The 19,587-nt window shown below is 43.0% G+C and overlaps 1 protein-coding gene across 1 annotated transcript in view; it reads left to right on the forward strand.

Moving 5' to 3' along the window:
* FAM169B (Protein) overlaps nucleotides 1-18,928 on the forward strand; it is a 55,050-nt gene extending 36,122 nt beyond the window's left edge. The window contains exons 6-9 of the mRNA XM_059714570.1: nucleotides 10,757-10,939; nucleotides 13,987-14,115; nucleotides 17,584-17,678; nucleotides 18,527-18,928. Of these exons, the coding sequence (XP_059570553.1) occupies nucleotides 10,757-10,939; nucleotides 13,987-14,115; nucleotides 17,584-17,678; nucleotides 18,527-18,751 (632 nt within the window). The 3' untranslated portion in view covers nucleotides 18,752-18,928. The remainder of the gene's footprint in view (nucleotides 1-10,756; nucleotides 10,940-13,986; nucleotides 14,116-17,583; nucleotides 17,679-18,526) is intronic.
* Nucleotides 18,929-19,587: the final 659 nt, after the last annotated feature.

The following is a 19,587-nucleotide window of genomic DNA, read 5'->3' on the forward strand; positions in this document are numbered from 1 at the left end:
TCTTTGAATTTGGAAGCCATCCATTTAATTTCCATTTAAATATGATGGGTCCAAATTTTATTTCCAGTTACAGTGAGCATCCTTGCTCATTCAGATAAATTCTTTTTTAAACCAGCCAGCATAGTCATGTATCTAGGAACAAAGATTCAGGCCATGCTTACAGAATGGAGAGGACTGTCTCCTGGAAAGCAAAAACTGGGGAGGTGGGAAGTTTTAGGGGTCACAGTGGACAAAACCCCCCCAAATAGGTGGTCATGGTGGACAAACCAGGAGCTCCCAGTGATGGCAAGGTAAAAAGGGCTAGTGTAACAAATAGATATAAAGAGAGAAGAACAATCATTGGGATTTGGAGGAAGGATTATTTTTCCTTCTATCTGTCATATTAGTGAGGCTGGTACTTATCTTTGTTGCCCAGTTCTGATATTCACATTGTGAAGTAGATGATGAAACATGGAAGAGGGTGTAGAAAAATTTTCCCCTTTCCTCCCCCACAAGAAAGCGATGCCTGGAAAAAATGCTACACAGCAAGATGGTTAGAAAGCACCATCTCTTTATCTTATAAAAAAAAAATATATCAAGAATTGATATGATCCCCATGTAGAAGTTCACCAGAAGAAAATACAGTATTTACCTGAATCCAAGATGACTTTGAATTTAAGACAGCTCCCTCCAATAATTGCAGGTACTCCTCACTTAACGTCGTCTCAGTTAACGTTGTTTTGTTATTACATCGCTGATCTATTAGAGAACATACTCATTTAAAGTTGCGCAGTGTTCAGTTATAATGTTGTTTAGCTGCGGCCTGCTAGTAGGTAACTACTGTGACATAATTGGATTTGCTTAACATCGTTTCGCTTAGTCGCATTTTTCGAGAACGTAACTACGACATTAAGCGAGGAGGAGCTGTAGTTTGCAGACATGGAACATTTTTAAAGTTGTTATAAATTTCCATGTGTTGAATCTAATTACTGGAGGGTCATCTTAAATTCAGACCTGCCCCCACCATTGCAGGGGGACAAACAATGGGGCACTTAAGTCACTTGCCCCTTGCCCCTCTTGCACCTTGCCCTCTGCTCCCTCCCCGGGGGCTCTGACTCTGACCCTGAGCCCAGGCTGAAGCTGGCATCAGCCTCCCCCTCCTCCCACTTTGTACTTGAAACCAAGATAAGGGATTTCCTTCCCACCATGTTGAATGTGGGGAAGATGCTTCTTAGATTCGAGTAAATAGGGAGCAGGTTCAAAATGGCTCTTTATTCTAACAGAGAAAGGCATAACAGGAAGCAGTGGCATTGGATGTTAATTCAAGTTAGAAATTATGCAGTCATTTTTATGGCAAGGTTGACTGGAATATACTTACAAGGGAATCAACAGGTTTTCCATCTCCTTGTGCCTTCAAATCGAGACCATGACGATGCCTGTTTTGCTGCAGTGTTGTGTCAGGTAGTGCTATATTGAGACACTAGTTCCATGCATGCTATCTCTTAAACCAGAAATAGCATAGCCACCGAATTGCTCTGTTGTACGCATATCAGTTAGCTGTGTTGAGAGCCAGAATTTTTGAATCATAGAGAAATAGGGTGGCAGGGATCTCCAGAGATCATCTAGTCCAACCTTTGCTTGAGACAGGATCATCCCTATCCAAACCATCACGAGTGCAGCCAGATCGGTGCAAAAAAAAAAATAAAAAAAAATCAATGTGGAGATGGAAAGACTCCAGATTAGCTTTGGAGCACGTCTCCAGGTCAGTCACTGGCCTCTAGCTACAGTACACCTAGGATTCAGAGGCAATCTGGGAGGATCTCCAAAGTTTTGAGACTGTTGTAGAGAGTCTGGTGCTCAGACCTCTGCCTGTAGGGGGAATTACGTTATTCGAAGGCCATCAATCAGTGCAGTCCCAGAAGTAGGAGGTGGAGGCTAGGAGCGATTTCTGCAGGCCCCATTTTTGTGGGTGCTGGATTCCAGACAGCAGTTTAAAGTTGCCCTCCCCTGGTCGAATTTCTGTGGGAAAAATGCTGTCCTCCCCTTACGTTAAGGCTCTGCTACCTCTGAAGAGGCAAACTTCCCCCCACACCAAGGTATAGCTTGCGCTTTGCTGTGCTATCAGTGATGAATCATGTCTCAGACTGTGATTAAGGAATCCAGTGCAAGTCTGTGACTATACCAGCGAGCTGCTTCATAATTGGCAAACACTTCAATTACCATAGTACATTTTCCTTTAAGTCCATAAATATTTCTGAGCAAAGCTTTTGGAGAGAAACATTTGTATGGTCTGTAATGATTCATGCCTCAATAAAATACGTTTGCACAGAAGTCTGTTGTGGGTGGAATATTAGCCAAGCTGAAGCTGTTTCTGGGTAAATTGGGAGTCATATTTTGGTTTATAAACCAGGTCTACGTGAAATATAAATTTGTAGATTCACACTTGTCAGCACCTGTCTTTTGTTGCCCGCAGGTTTTTCCCCCCACCTCTGGGTAGCTGTATCTGTTAGGTTTTGGCCTGTCACAAAACACTACATTTGTTTGCTAAACCCTTTGGGGGAAACATGAGACTGGGATTTTTTTTCTTCCCCCTTTTTCTTGTCATGTAAAGCTCACCATTTGCAACCTGTGTCTTGAGAATAATTTTGCTCTTTGAGGACCTGTAATTGTGGGTGCCAACACACATCACCCTTGTAGCCACCATAAAGATGCTTATGGGGGCCCAGAACTTCAGGAAACAGATGTCCCTGCCCCTTCTTGCACGACAAATGGCACAAAATGGCATTGTGATTATTTTTAATAACAGTTTGTGCCAGCTTTTTGTGGCTGTTTGCTTGTGGAGTGAGAATGTGGGCAGTCCAGGGCTGCCTGTGCTTTCCAGGTGTCCAAGGTGGGTGACCCCAGGGCTTCAGGGGCCCAGTCTTGTGGAACAGCCCCAGGTGCCTGCCCCTGGTGTGGGGGCTCCCTAGAGCACCCCATGTGTTCCCCATCCATGCTTGCAGGTACATGCCATGGCAATTCCCTTCCAGGGGATCCAGGGGCACATGTCTTATGCTATAGAGCAAGGGAACCCCATGTGTTCCCCACTCCATGCTTGCAGACCTGTGTCCTGGCATCCCTTGCTTGGTAATTCTTGGGGGAGGGGGTGTTTGCAAGTGTGGAGTGGGGAACCCCATAGGGTTTTCCAGGCTGCCCCTGCATTGGGACCAGCCTCCTGGGGCCCTTGTCCCATAGTATCGGGCCCTTGAAGCACCAGGAGCAGCAGGGGGACTGATCCTGTGGGATAATAGTCCTAGGCAATGTCTGTTTCTGCCACTTGCATTAGCTGTGCCAGGACACATCTTCTCACCCCACATGTACCATGTCTGTTTGTAGCCCATGTCATATTAAATATGCCCCCAGTATTAATATTAAATATGCCCCCCACCCCCCTGTCTCTTCCAGCAAACCACCTACAAAGAAACCTCAGTTTAAAAGGCCCAAGACCAGCTCTAATTCTGGCTCCTTCCATAAAGCTGTATTCTACAAAATTCCTGACTTAATTCTTTGTTATTACCATTTATCTAGAGCTAGTTTCTGTTGCTGCTGCCCTGGGTGTAGTCCCTATACCAGATTTCATTCCACAGCTCCTGGCCCCAGGAAGGAATTGGTCATCTGTACTCTGTTTCTACGCTGTCCAACCACCCAACTGTTGTCCATTGCTTTCTCTTCTTCAGGAGGTAATTCAGTGTATGTCTACACAGCACAAGGCAGCACTAACTCCCAAACTGTAGCTTCTTCTCAACAGACGTTATTGGCGTGGTGCAGTACAGGGCCACCAAGGCAACATGGCTTCCAGTTTGGGAATGACTTTGCACATAGCTGGTGCAGCATGTCTCAGCATTGAGCTACCTGGCACTATACAGACATCACTTCAGACTCAAACTCCTGCTCTGTGAACCTCCAGTTGACCACAATAAGATGAGATCAGAAGCCATGTTTCAACGTGGCTGAAAATTCAGAACAGCATTTGTGGAGCCTGGATGGTTATAAGCACAGGAATAGGTAACTAGGGATCTGGGTAATGGGAATTTTCCCCAGCCTTGGCTACAGAATTAGAGGGCCTCCGTGTAAGTCAGGTTTTCATATGTAATTCAGCGGTTGAAGCTTAGCCCAGGTTGGCAGTGTTGGGAAGTCATTCTAATGCAGGTACAGGCAGTCCTCGGACTTACGCCACAATTGGTTCCTGAAACCTGTGTCTTAAGTCAAAATGTTGCAACTCAGAACCGATTTTCTCATAAGAAACAATGTTATAAATGGGGGATTGGTTCCTGAACCAAGGCCCGATACTCTATTTTCACCAAAAATACCCCAGAATTTTGTACTCGATCAATTATAGATGAGTAATATAGCTACATTAATATATTTATATTGTAAATAGCAATCGTATTGATTTGGAAGGACTTCTCTAAAGTGACTTTGCTGGACTTTTTGAAAGGCTCTTGGCTGGACTTTTTGAAGAGTTCTTGGCTGGAGTCTTCTCAGGAGTCTTGGCCGCAGGTTTTTCTGGAGTCTTGTCTGCTTCCTTAAAGAAAATATCCAAGGAAGTTTGGACAGATGTTCTCCAGGGAGACGAGCAATGCAGTGAACTTGTTCACTGGCGTGGCATCGGATCGGATCAAGCGTTGTGAAGTTGAAACTGATGTCATAAAGTTGAAACAGGGTGTCAATTTAAAAATGTTGTAAGTGCAAAACGTTGTAACTCGAAACTTTGTAAGTCGAGGACTGCCTGTACGTCAAAGTGACCTGTACAAAAAGTGTAATGGTTGGTATTGGTGCTGATTCAAACAGACGTGCATCCATGTCACAACTAGCATGTATTTGGATCTCTCTTGGTGCGCTTAGCTGAGAGTGAATGGAGACCTGCAATCTACATTGCTTCTAGAGATGATTCCTTCATGTCAAGTTCGAGTTACAGTGACAAGATAATGTAGGGGAGTGTGTACTGATGCTGACCAGGCTGCACCTGTTGCATGGATAAACATAAGACTTCATTCTCTGAGACTTAGCCTTATCACTTTTCATGAGCATCGGACTCATTTATTAAAACAAGATATATTCATGACTGCACAGATCATCACCCTAACCTCTCCGGTATGTGGCTATTTCTGTCTGATGATAAGCATGTGGCATTTACCACTGGGTACTCTGGCGATTGATGGGGCATATCAGGCCACTAAAGTAGGTTGGTAAGACATTTTGTTGTGTGCCAAGGCAAACACAGCTAGATTTATCTATGTCAGTGGCTTCCCAACAATGGCGTCCGTACTAGGCAGCTGAGGAGTTCAGATCCCATTTAACTTACCCATTTAAAATGCAGTAGAAAAAAACACCGTTTTTTGCCATCTGAGTTCTGTTACTGAAGCTGCTATGCTTTCTTTAGCCTGTACACCCTGCTGTATAGAAAACAACCTTTAGAGGTTGAAATATTTTGTAGGAGACAAAAAACAAGCATTTTCTCCTGGATACACCTTGGTGCTGAGAACTGTTTCTGGTTTCTTTTACATTTTTCATTTAAGGATTTCCTGGCATGGCCTGGTGAGAGAACCCCCAGAAAGAATTCATGTTTTCATGGGATTAATGACTACAGTACTTGGTCCTATTATTTGTGCAAGTGAGATCATGCAAGTCCATGGAAGTTGGATTATTTACTTAGGATTAGTAATTACTAAAGATGGATTTTTACTGCCTTTGCCACAGTGCATAAAAATTGGAAGAATGCAGAAGATTCAAAAAGCAAATAATCAATATAGAAAGCCAGAGAGAGGTCTGATAAGCAACAAAAGAGGGTTTTTGTCTGTTTTGGGATCCCACTTTGGCTGCAAGGATTGAAATATTGTCATCTTTTTGGTCACTGTTTGTTTGGTTAGTATTGCAGTAGAACCAAGGACCACCAGTCCGGGACCAGGACATCATTGTTATTATGAGAAAGTCACTGACCGCAATGAATTTATAATCTAGCACCCTGGACAGACAAGACCTTTATGCAAATATCGTTTACTTTGGTTTTGTGCACCAATGTAAATTGCCCGGGATTTGGAAGCAGATGGACATGCAGCTCTTCTGAAATAGGTGCATACAATTATTACATGCAGCTGGATGGCTATAACGGTGCCATGTTACTTTGCCTGTAGGGAATGGCTACTGTAGGATAAGTTGCGGACAGATAGCACTTAAACCAATGTAGTTTTTATACCAGTGCAGTGTTACCCTTGACACTTGCAGGGGTAACTACTGACCAGTGACACAAGTATAAATGAGTCAAGACTCTCACTTATCTTTCTCTCTTTCTCCGGGACCTCTGTAGCAAAAGTGTCGAGAAGGATAGCAGTAGTAACACAACCATGAAAGCAACTGGGGTAAAGTAGTTGTTGGGTCTCTGAGAGAACTTCGACAAAAGAAGCTGAGCCAGCAACAAATGCCCTGCAGGCTGGCCACTGATTTGCCAGCGCTCCGTGGACCAGATTTGGAAACCGCTGACTGATAAAATGGGATGTGGCAGTGTGTGGGTTGCACTCTGTCCTTGTTTTCTTGATAGCTAAACAACTATAATAGCAACTCCGTGGGCTCGTATGAGGATTGATTAGTGCAGGGCTGTCCAGCTTCTAATTAACTGAGGGCCTCATGTCCCTTGGGCCACATCAGCAGAGGCCACATGCTTCTCCTTCAGTGGACTGCTTGCCCCCATCCCCTACTATGTGCTTCTCCCCCCCACTATTCTGCATGCTCCCCTACTACTGCATCCTGCTCCCAGGAGCCCCTCCACCACTGCACCATAGTCCCAGCTGCTGCTCCCCACACCTCCCCTCTACACCATGTGCCCCAACTCACCTCTACGAGATCCCCTGCTGCACCATGCCACTCAGGCACCCTGGCACTGAAGGTTGCACCGCACTGTATCACCCCGTGCCCTGTGGCAGGAAGAGGAAGTAGGAGGGAGCGAGAGCCTGGAGCTGTTGCAGCTGGAGCAGTGGAGGGCATTTTGGCCAGGTGGGAACCTGGATGCCTCAATTTTATCCCTCCTGGGCTGTGTACAGCCCATGGGCTACCACTTGGAGAGCCCTAAACTAGTAAATAATGTGAAATGGTAGAAGCTCTGCTCAGTGGTGTTTTTATTGTCGTGCATCAGGTATAACACCAGACTTTTTAATTTAATTCAGACACCTGAAGTGCTTCCTCACCTGATGTGATAAATAATATTTCAGCCCCTTTTTTCATAAAACTTTTGCAGACTTGCAGCAACAAAGTCGGTTGGATATGTTTTTGTTGTACTAGGTCCCTAAAGAGTGGCTCTGTATTTATTTTCCATTGATTGCATACATGTCCTTTATGTAAAATGAAATCAGAACTGAAGGTAACCTGCCTGGCACCTAGCAGAAAACTTTGTTGTTGAATAATTGTTCTCACCTCGACCTCTTTTCTAGCAGTAATGTTTTTAATGTGCATTTTTTGAACCAGATGGAAGGGTCTGGCTCAAATAAAATTAAATCATGGCATACCAGTCAAAACATGAAATCATTTAATTTTATTGAAGCCAGAGCCTTTGGTTCTTTTTCCCTATGCAAAAATCACACAATGGGTTGACCTTGGGTTTTGTTCAGCAGAAATATTCCCCACCCTTAACACAAGCACTAGCCCTTTGGAAGGCCTGTCCAAACTCGCGTGTGCCAAGCCAACTTGTTCAGCGGGGAGGCAGTCAGTATGTGCAGCCTAATTTTGTTTGGGCCCATTAGATGTGGGGACAGGGTTGGGTTTCTTCTGGTTTGTGGCTGTTGGGGAATGCTAATGGCTGCCTGTTTTCCTGCCCTCGTAATTGCTGTTTACCATTGTGCTGCCTCTTAAGTTGGTCATTTGGCACTCCTGGCTTAACCGAATGGATCAAAGGCTCCGAAAGGGCAGACAGCATAAATGCTTCCATCTCCACTACCAGTCCCTAGTTTCCCTCATCTCTTCTCATGCCTAACTCCAGAAGCATGGGTCTAAGTCAACCCCATGAGGGCCAAATGGTCAGCTCGAGGCCATCGATACCTCGCTAGTGACCTTCTCTAGTGTGCAATCAGGCCTAGTGGCAAAAGCCTCTTCATCCTGAAGTATTCTTTTTAATTTGGAAAGGGCTATAGGCTATGGCTGTTTCTGACACACGTGCTCAGGGCCAAAGGAAAGTCATTTAATTTATGAGACCCTTAGATTTCACAAATCTTTGTCTTCCTCGGAGCACAAAATTAGGATGCCAGAAAGCGATCAGCCAGCTCCCGGCAGCCGCCTCCCAACGTCAGCGTTGGGACATCGGTTTCTTAATCGTATCTCAGGGGTTTACAAGAAGTGCTAAGAAGCTTAGAGGGCCAGTATTAGGGTTGATGAGACTGCAGCTGTACTGTTGGTCATGAATTCAGAGCTTCTTAAAGCTCATCAGCTCCTTGGGACACATGCTGCGGTATTGCCAGAAGTTGACATCTCTGTTTCCGTGCCAGCTGACAGTCAGATCCAGGGCACGCTCAGATTCTTGCCTTACGTAGGTGTGTCATGTTTTCCTTAGCTCTGCCCATTTGCTCTGTCCTTGCGACCAGGAAAGAGGCCCTGAAACCTGTCTAAGACTTCTGCTGTCAAAGCGCTGCAGGGAGCAGGATTGGGGAGCACTTCAGTAATCAGACTGCCTTTGTGAACAAAGGAGAAAGGGGAGGATGCTGTATTACGGAGATACCTATGTGATGACTTCATGATTTCCTAGTACATATATTATATGTAGGATAAGGCCGAGGACCCAAAACCTTTTGCTCCAAAAGCACACATGTTTCTAATTAGAGGAAGATTTGCTCCAGCCATTATTGGCTTTATTTATTATGACGATGCCTACATATCGGCTCAGAACGGGGGCTTGTGGGAGGCACTGCGCAGACCCCGAGTAGCAGGTAGTCCCTGACTCAAAATAATCACAGGGCAGGCATAGGGTGCAGCAAGGAGGAATAATACGTCAACATATGAAAGCAGCAAATGTCACATTTGTTCTGTGATCGTTTTTTTCAGGATTGTTATTTGAGGATAAGCTGAATGGAAAGAAAAGTAAAGGGAAAAGGGACACTGAAGGGAAGGAAATGAAGGGATGAAGCAGGAGAGGCATTGGTGGTACAAGGTGGAGGTGAAGACCCTGTGCGGGAGCACAAAGGTGAGGGCTGGGGAAAGGGCCAGTCAGCTAAGATTAGGCAAAACTGTTGAGAGTTTTCTAAATATCTGAAGGTCCTGGCCATGGCTGCTTCTTCATTTACTCCCTCTGGTTTCTCTCTTCAATTTTATTCCATGCTCTGCAGTATAGTGTTGTGAAGCATTGTTTGGTGCCTTGTGCCCCCAGAGTATGTAGGGTTGCAGACTTTTATATCTGCAGGGATTTTCTGAACCCGACGGGCTCCATTTCATTCCCTGTCTTCCAGTGAAGCAGACTGCCAGCACTAAGCAGTATTAAAAATTATAGCTTTTGGCAGGTCAGCCATCAAAAGGTGACATAATCGCATGTACTTGGGCCAGTCTGACCTGCTGTCCAGAACAGGCATGTATAGTATATGGGTACATTAAAAACAAATGTCCCACTATAGATGCATTGAAGTCACATTCAAACGACCTGTGTTCGGTGTGTGATCCAAGAAGTCTGTTTTGATGCAGTTTTGACTTGATAATAGACCACTGCTGGATTATTCATAGTAGTACTGGGAGGCAGGTTGTTTATAAGAGCTATTGTGTCGGTTTGATTGAAAGTGCAACTGCATCTGAATAATTGCATTAATTTCTGGGCAGCTCATTCCCAAAAGATTTTGATTAACTCAAGGAAAGAAACCAAATAAATGTCAGAGACCAGCAACAAGAATGATTTGGGAGGTGGAAGAATGGGTTTATGCTGAAAGAAAAATCACCCAGGATAATTTATAGGTATTTGAAGGCTTGTAAACACCCACACAAACCACCCTTTCTCAACAAAGGGCTTGTCCTTGTGCCTAAATGTAAGCACCCGTTCAAATCCTTTTGATTTTAATGGAACATAAACATGGGTTTACCTCCTCTTCTGAATCAGGATCCAAGAAAGGAGAGGGATTAAGATAAGCAGTGCATTAATGTGCTCATATAACTAATGGATTCATTGCATTGGTGGGTTAAAAATTCAGGGCTTTTTATAAAGGGCAGGATCACTTTTAGACCCTTAAGAGCATTCCTTTTCATCGGACAGGTGAGATGAGAAAGCCATTCAACTCTCAGGCTTCAAAGTATTATCTTAACACTTGGGAAAAAGCCTACCCACGACTGAGGCAGGGGGAGGGAGGATGTATAAGTGTTGTCCATCTCCTGAGACAGAATATTGGACTAGGTGGACTGAGAGTAAGCTCTGACCAGGAAAGAAAAGCAATCTGTGTGCCTGTAAATTTATTTTCTGAGCCCTGTAATAACCATGGCAGGCAAATTTACAAGAAAACGTTCAGATTGCTTCCCAGCCCCCTAGCAACAGCCCAGTTAAATCTTTTCAGCTGACTTTCTTCATTTTCAAAAATGGTGAGGACACGGTGTGACAATGAAGAACAAGAGCCTGGAAACGAGTGCACTTAGCACTTCTTATCCACGTGTTAACCAGGTCCTTTCAGCTGGGTGAGGTAGGGGACCCTGATGTGTCCTGCTCTTGGGAAATACTGCTGTTTGTTCACTTGGGGAAACGTTTAACTTTTCAGTTTTTCTGACTTATTTTTCTGTTTGCTTTCAGGAAGCCTGTGCAATGACAACACCAGTCAATGCTACTTTCTTCCAGTTCTGGATACCATATTTGTTAGGAGAAAGAACAGAGGATGTGGCTTGGGAATGACAATGCTGCAGGATTTCTGTCAGTCTTTTGGGACTGAGGATGCCTTGGGGATCAGCTGCCCTATTTCTGGTGCCATGTACCAAGGTAAAACCCCTGATGTGGAAACATTAGGTGAGGGTCATGCATAATTAATGCATTTCATTAAAATATCAGTAGAGGCTTCTTGGCTGCAGGAGAATTCAGCACATTTGTTCTGAACTTGTCTTTGGCATGCAATTGCCCATCCTTCTGGAGTCAGACGGAATTTCATATAGGAAGGAATCCCAATGCTTTTATAAAGCATGGAAAGGTAGAAGTCCTGAATGATTGTTTGGTATTTGCATTCATATCTTATTACCTCTGAGAAATAGAATGTGGGTATTGCCATAGACTTTATTTAACATGAAAGGAATGGGAAACATTGTGTGGGTGTCCATCTGCACATACCACTTGCATTTATCAGGCACCACACCTGGACTTTGCTCGCTAATCCATGCCTGTCATGACTATTCCCATGAAATATCTAAGCAACTTTTGAACGTCAACATCATTTTTCATCAACATCAGTTGTAATTTTTCTCTGTGGCTTGTGCAGTGGGATTCAGAGTAAATCCAGCCAGCCTAGTTTTGTGGGTAGAAGTTTACATAAAATCACCCTAAAAATTATTTTTTAAAACTCCAGAACATTTTTAAAACAGTATTGTTCAGTATGTGGCATAAACCAAGTACCAGGAGATACAGTGTGGCATGGAGGCATTAGTATGACTTGTTTTGGATGTCTGGGTTACCTATGCATGATTTTGCAGACAGAACTGTCTAGTACCAATAAAACCTTTATTCAGCTGTGTGCAGTTTGTGTATGTGTGTGTGTGCACGCATGCACGCACGCACATGTATGTACACATGCAAACTCTGTACCTATCTCTTTAATAGATAACATGTATATGCAGACAAGCCACACAAGTACTCCAGTATACTGCATATGCACTTCTTTGTCTTCCCCTAGCCCTCCTTAAGGCATCAGCTCCAGGAAGAAATAATAAAGACTCCATTATTTTTCTTCCTTCAACAAAAATAGTGTCTCTGGTGGAAATATAGAGGGGATAAATCTAAATGCTGCGTTTTAGTGTTTATAGGCAGATAGCAGTGGCGCATCGTAAGGCTACACTTTTCCTCTCTAATAATTTAGGCCTAACGTTCTTTAGGGCTAAGTCTCCCTGTTTACATGTATTTGTCTAGTGTCTAGCATAATGGAGCCCTGATTCAGACTCCTGACCCTTCCTGCAACCCACGTATTTAATGTTAGAGGAGAAACCCCGGTGAAATCCCATTCAAGTCAGTGGGAGTTTTGTCACTGTCTTTAATGGGGCCATGATTTCACCTTAGATGTCATGGACAAGGTAGGGGAGTGTAACCTGCAGATGCTTCCACTAAATGTGAGTGTGTCTCTCTAGCATTTCTTACTTGGTATCCCTACTCTGTGCTGCACAGGTCTGCAAAAGACTTGGGCTGAGTGTGTTCTTCTCACTGTAGGTATCACTTCCAGGATTTCTTGCTGAAGAAATTGATTTAGGTGGAATCCCCGAGTAAAATTAATGACAACGGTCTGCTCATTACTGCAAGTCAAATGTTTACTTACAAAAATAATGACAGGATGTCAAAAACATGAAAACTGCAAAATCTAATTGAACGTTGAAGAAAAATGAACCATCAAAAGTCATTCTCCTGGAAGATGCCTTAAATGGCAGCTTCTTCTCTTTGGTCCTCTTAACCCTGCAGCTACTGACAAGAGCTATTGTGATTTTCTTCCCCATGGGCACGTCTACACGTGCAATTAGTGTGCCTCAATAAACTCCAGCACAGTTCATGCTGGAGTCAGCTGCTCCTGGGCTCAGCATCTTCACGTGCACCTGGGGACCACAGCAGTTTGAGCCAGGGCAGAACAGCCCTGGGTTGGCAGCAGGCTTGGCGGGGTCAGGTCCGTGCTCTGGGTCGTGGCGTTGGGGCTGGCTGGGGCACGGGAGTGCCCAAAGAGCGCAGCCATGTGTTTAGGCAGCAGGCAGGGATCTGGTCCCCTGCTGCCTGGGCTGACCATGTACGATTTACGCCCAGGTCAGCGTCTACACATGCATTTAGGTGCATTTATTTTTGTCGCTGTAAGATAGTACTGTCCCTGACAATACTATCTTATGACAGTGAAAATTAGTTTGTTGTAGTCTAATAGCATTGCATGTGTAGACTGTGACGCTTTCCTCCGCAGCAAGTTAGCATTCTGCGCACATATAGATGCACCGAATGTCTTGTTAATTAATGTTGCCTTTGACTCTAGAAAGTCCATCTACCCCTGGTTACTATTTTTTATCTCCGTTGCTTATGTAAGTGCTTTCCTGAAATGTGTGAGATATTATTCTTGCCCCAAAGACTCTGAATCCTTGACAAGCGGATACTGGCTTGGGATTGGTGGATAACCCATGAATTGTGAGGCTCATGTACACATTTTGTTGGTTACTTTATTAAATGTTTTGCAAGGATTAATTTGATAACAGTTTGCTGGAGGGAAGGTTAAGGTTTATTATTGCTTAATGAAGCAGGAGGTTTCAAAGTGTGCAATTTCATGCTTGTAAATAATCACTTTCTCTTGTCCCTTCAAGATATTCCTTCTATGAAATAATAAATCAGAAAGATGATGTTATTCCTTCTCAGTGGAAAAACCAGTTTTCTTACAGTGTTATAGTATGGACTATCATAAATAACCCATGTGGGGTTTATTCAGGCAATATTTTAATAAAGTCTTTTCTCCACCTAGGTACAGGGGAAGGGGTGGAAGGGGAGGAAGCAGAGTGGGGCACTTAATTTGGTATTTGTCCTTTTCTTATTAGCTCCAGTTAGATTCTCAGTATTTTTCTAGGGTACATTGTTAGTGAACACTGCCTTCAATAGTCTTCAACTGCAAGCACTGTTCCTTCTGTTGGGTGTAGATACCGGACCATGGTGATGGGGTTTGCATAAGGCTTTTGACAAACTGAGAAAATAATGAGTGGGAAGAGAGGAAAAACCAACAAAAAACCTGGAAGAAAAAGGATGTCCCTATCTGGGAGAAGATCTGTAATGCCACAGCAACTTATACACAACTCCTTGTTTTTTTTGTCTAGTTTGCCAGCGATTCCTGCAGGCCCACACTGAGGAGCAGGAGAGATTGTGGGAGGTGGAAGCACCTGGGGACTGGAGCCAACGTGTTAATATCTGGTTAAAGATTCGTTTGGGACCAGGCCTTCCAGAGAGTGAGTTAAATTGAATGAAGCAATTTTCACCTTATTGGTTATTTGAGCTTTACAGTTAGAAGCTCAGCAGCCTGCTCTATTATTTGTAGCATGTGGAGAATGTGCTGAGCGGGTGGGTTTAGTGTATTGGCCATTTAATTGAGTCGCCTGGCTCAAAAGAGGATTTTGGTCCAAAATATGCAGTTAACCAGGCCTGGCATAAAGATCCTGAGATAACACGATCACACTGCAGAGAATTTGAGCAGTGCTGAATAAAATGCAGCTCTGGCATAAATGGATGGAGCTCCTGGCACAGCACAGAAATTGGCCCAAAGAATTTACAGTGCAGAGCTGCAAGAGTTTGGCTATGCAAGTGGGATGGCAGGTTTATACACATGTATGCTCAATCTGGCTCCTGACCCTTCCTCTCCCATAGACTGACCTGCTGGGCTGGGGGTGAGGTGCTCAGCCCTGCACCCCAGCCTTGGATTGACTTGAAGAGGCTCCGAGCTCTACTGGTTGATCAAAATCGACTGGTTGGTGACCACTGCCATAGGGCCGTTAGGCCATGAGTTACCCCAACCAAGGTTCCTTTATACATCACATTTTATAGTGACTTGTTCTTATGTTTTTAACAATGAGAGCTGGTGTTTCCTTTCCCTGTAATCAGTCTCACTCATCTTCGTCTGCTTATAGGCATCCTGCCCCACTCAGGTGCTATTTCTTTCATTTTTTTTCCTTTGCAAGGCTTTTACTGAATCATTTCAATGAGACACCATCTAAATGATTGTCAGCAAAAATTCAGCTGTGACCTGAGAGCTTCCTTATGCAGCTTTGCAGGTATATGAAGAGATGCATGCTTTTGAAGGAAGGGGAGAAAGAGCATAAGACCTATAGAAGGGACCCTCTTCTCTATGTTGTAACTTTTGAATGTTATCTCCCCAGTGGAATCCGATTGCAGCCTGTTAGCTTGGCAGGAAAATATCTCATAAGATATGCTTTTAAAAAGATAGTTTAAACTTATGGCTCACAGCTCATTAGTAATCACTTTCCTAGAGGGCAAACATGCTGCGTAGGCATCATTTTTACCATCTTCAGGGGAAAATCAAATGATTATAAAAGCTGTGTTTGAGACAATAAGGTGTGCATAATGTATGTGAAATCTATTCATATGTATGTGTGTATAAATCCTGGCGCAGTATATTACCCATACAGAGGTTAACGTGAAGGGAAGCATGGGACAGACTGTAGATGCAATAAGGAGAGGAGAGTGCCCTGAGGTTTCATGACTTTGGAGAAGAGTTGAACTTGCAGAGCTCCCCAGCTTGCCTGGAGAGGGAACAGCAGAAGGATTTTCTTGGGTTGCAAGGAACAGTAGCAGCACCTCCCAGGCTGCGAAATTCTTATCCAGCTCCTCTGCAGATAGATTGGTCTTCTTGTTCCCCATACATGCTAAGAAAGGTTGGAAGCGGAGCTCACACTACTAGCATTATGCTGGAGGAGGAGAGACAGGTCAATGCTGCATCACAAAACGGGGCAGCAAAGTTGCACCCCTCTCTGGTCATTTGCTTGCACCTTTCTGTGTTTAATTGGAGACATGCACGTCTCTGGTTCATTTCTTCACGTGTCCTCATCCACCTCACTGCATCCTGTCAGTACTGAACAATGTAATTCAGCATCACAAACTCTGTGTAGGACAAGTGATGATAGCCATCAAAATCAATAACTCCATCCTGTTCTGATCTTCCTGATGCACACGTACATACATGGTATACACTGTGGTATGTAGCTATTTATGACACAACTGCATAGCAATTCTGCACGCATTATTTTTTCCTCCAAGAAAATTGTAGGGATTTTACACCAATGTGTATTCCAAAAAGGTTCACACCAATCAGCTTTGCAAGGTTATGTGGCTGCATCTAGTGGCAGTACAGATAAACTGCAGTGCTTTGTACACCAGAAATGATACACTGGTTTGAGTATGCATAGATTGGTAAATGCAAGTTTGAGTGAAAACCTATATCTTGATAATGCTCCTCTTTATGGGTTTGTTGAATTTTTACCACTATATAGCTATAGAAAGAGAGCTCTTAAACTATCAGTAAAAAATAACTGAAAATATCTATTCTAAATTAATCTCTATTGTTTGAAAAGTCAGCCAAGAATAATTTATAGCCAGTAGTTACAGTAATGGGGACAGTTCCTCTTGCTAACAAAGGCTGACTAGAAGTATGAAAATAATTTTATAGAAATATATGTCCAGGTCCCTAATGCTGAACCAATTAAGGAATAGTTCAACACTTCAAGAATAATTTAGTAAGGTAGGTGAAGTCTACAAGTAAAAGACTCACATGAAGAAGTAGACTGACTTTGTATTGATTAAAGCCATTGGGAACTGAGTGGTTTGCTAGATTTTGGGAGTTGTGCAGAGAACCTATTATTGCCTGAAAAGGAGCAAAACATGTGTCTTTGTTAGTGCTGGAGAACAGAGCACTGGCTGAGAAATACACTGTTTTAGCAGAACATATTTCCAGTCCAAGACAAGAAAGATATGAATGACTTTTTAGGGAAGCCATTCACAAGAGAGAGAAGAATATTCTGAGATTTTCTTGCTGCTTGAGGGTTGGAACAGAGGCAGGTTTAAGGGCTGCATTAAAAAGTTTTCTGTAGTTTAAGCGCCATCTTGTTCTGTTTTCTCTGCATCCATTTTACTTCACCTAAGTAAGAGAAAATCAGAATACGTCAGAGATACTTAGTTGAGTACCACAAACACCAGACACTGAGCTTCACTATTACCTATTACAGTTCTTCTGAAATCATCAGCAAAGAAGAAAGTTTAGAGTCCTTCAAATTATCTTCACGCACTGTTGTTGGATATCATGTCTTTGCATCAAGATGGTGGAAGCTCAAGAACTATTAAAAATATTTTTGGATTCATTTTATATTTGAGGAGACATTATTATGTGAAAACTAAGGCCAACTTTTCAAATTGTACCTGTACATGTAACTATACAGCTGCACCTGTTTTCATGCAAGTATGAGATTTTCATACAGTTTTTTAGAAAATCTTGTGTGTGACAACGCAAGGTTTTCTTAAAACATTAAAATAGGTGCGCCTATAAATACTTCAGGTGAAATGCAGGAGGCCGTTAGGAATTGGGGTGCTCAGACGATTAGACAGCTAGAATGGTCTTCGGGGCATTATCACTGACTATATCAAGTTCTGTTTTGTTACTAAACTGTCACTCCCAACATCAAAATTGGGAGAGTGGGATGAAGTTGTAAAGACAACATCTCATGGTTGTATGGGTTTTTGGTTCTGGGTGAACTTAATTCCTATGTATCCATTAAAAATGTTTTAACAGGTTGTCACATGGGCCACAGCAGTGTGTTGACTGGGCTGCCCGCAGGCCGCGGGTTGAGAACCACTGCTATAGAGGAGCTACTAACATCCTTTCATTACAATCTTTTCCTTGGGAAATGCAGGTCATCACCATTCTTCAGAGGACAAAGGTGGCTGCCCCATAGCACAAACTTGTGATGATGAACCCAGGCAGTCAGATGCAGGCCAGATGAATCAGGTAGAGTGATTGATTTGTCATGACATGACTCACTTTCCCATAATCACGTTGTTCCTGCCTAGGGAAAAAGGGGTTTTACATTTGAGAGACTGGTACAAACATAGGTGATCTTGCAGCACTGGACAATGATTTGTGTGGCTGATCCACAATAATTTTAAACTATTGATCATAAAGGACCATTATCATGATAAAGTTCTTATTTTGCTTGTCACCTGGGATATGTGAGCTACAGCTAATCTGAAGCACAACCAGATCCAAATATTGGGTTTGCAGTAGCTTTCTTAACTGAAGTAAGTGCAGTCTCACATGCACAGTGAATGGAGCAGCGGGAACAACACCTACATTGCAATTTGCCTAGCACTGCACAACTATAACGCCCTCTTTTCCACTGCTTACATAGGAATTCTGCTGCACAGAGCTCTGTGCAGGAACAAGGCTTAAAACAATCTCTACATTTTGAATAGACCAATTTCCCATAAATGATTCTCAAGGAAATAAATTGCGATAATGAAGCTCATTCAAATAATGAATAATAAGCAAAAAAGGAGAAAGGGGTGGAAGCAAAACAAAGCTTGAAACAAAGAGCTGCCGTTCTTGTGTTTACTTATCCTATTTAGGTTGCCTTCCAACAATCAGCTCAATGTTTTCTTTGTTCTGAAATATTCCTGCTGCTTCCAGCACTAGTTAACTATCTTGTATAAATAAAAGGCTCAGGTTCTTGTCTCATTAGGTTAGGGTGGCTTCTGTTGACCAGGGCATCTTGGATTAAGATCAGGTCATTACTTATGCTGTTTATATAGATCTTTAATAATATGGAATGTTCTTTATGTCTCCTGTGGTAATTTCAGGGAGATGAACGAGTTTCTGATGGTGGGAAAGAGTCACAAGATGCCAAGGAAAATGCAGATGATACAGCTACAGAAGCAAGGCCATTAGACCTGCAAGCTATTAGGGAAGAGGACTTCAGTCCAGGTGTACCTGATGCTCAGCAATGCAAAGAATCCAGGAAAAGAGTAAGCACAGGGGATTCGGTTGTAGACAAGGCTGCTAAGCAGCTCAGAGTTATACCTTAATTGACTTGCTCAGGAAGGAGCAAGATTCATAATGCAGTCATTAAAATGAATACAATAGACTAAAATATTCATAATCTCTAACCCCAGAGAGATTTCTTCAGGTTAGTTACAAGTGTTTTGCAAGGCTGATACTCTATAGCTTGTGCGCTGTTTTAAATAAACCTATTGTTTTTCTAATTGTCCTTTTCATTTTTGTCTCACTCAGAAATTAAATAGTAGTCAAGCCTAATTATTTTCCTGCTCTGAAAATATTCTAATGAATGAGATGTCTAAGAGAGAATAATTGCGGGGCTTGTAGATACTGATGCAAGAAGATATTTCTATGGAAACAACTTCCTATACTGTAGAAAGGAGATACTGCAACAGGGGTTAGTATCAGAATGACAGCTGTAACCTCCCTCTCACAAAGAACAACTGATCTGGAATCTCTTTCAGCACAGCTTTTCCAACAGAAAAATCTGCCTTTAGCTCTATAGTGGACAGAAGGGAATAAAAGCCTCATGGTCTCTACTTTAGTGCGGGAGGAGTTCGGTATAGAGGCACACAGAGAGAAAGCTATAGACCATAAGCTACCTTTAAGTTCAGGCACTGTGATCATGTTATATATATAATTTAAGGTACTGTGTCGTGCTGGGACTTCATATGGATCGTTTATGGATTTAATTTCACGTGTGCTAGTTTCTAAAGCTTTGACTTTTGGTAGATTTTAAAAGAAATTATATTGCTAATGTATCTCACCAGCTTGCATGACTGATGTTTTGGTAAAAAAGTTTTCCCCTTTCACTCCCTCCCTACACAGTAAAGTCCACTAGTGCTGTACTACCTTGTTGGAGTGA

Source organism: Alligator mississippiensis, chromosome 11, assembly GCF_030867095.1.
Source record: "Alligator mississippiensis isolate rAllMis1 chromosome 11, rAllMis1, whole genome shotgun sequence".
NCBI lineage: Eukaryota > Metazoa > Chordata > Crocodylia > Alligatoridae > Alligator > Alligator mississippiensis.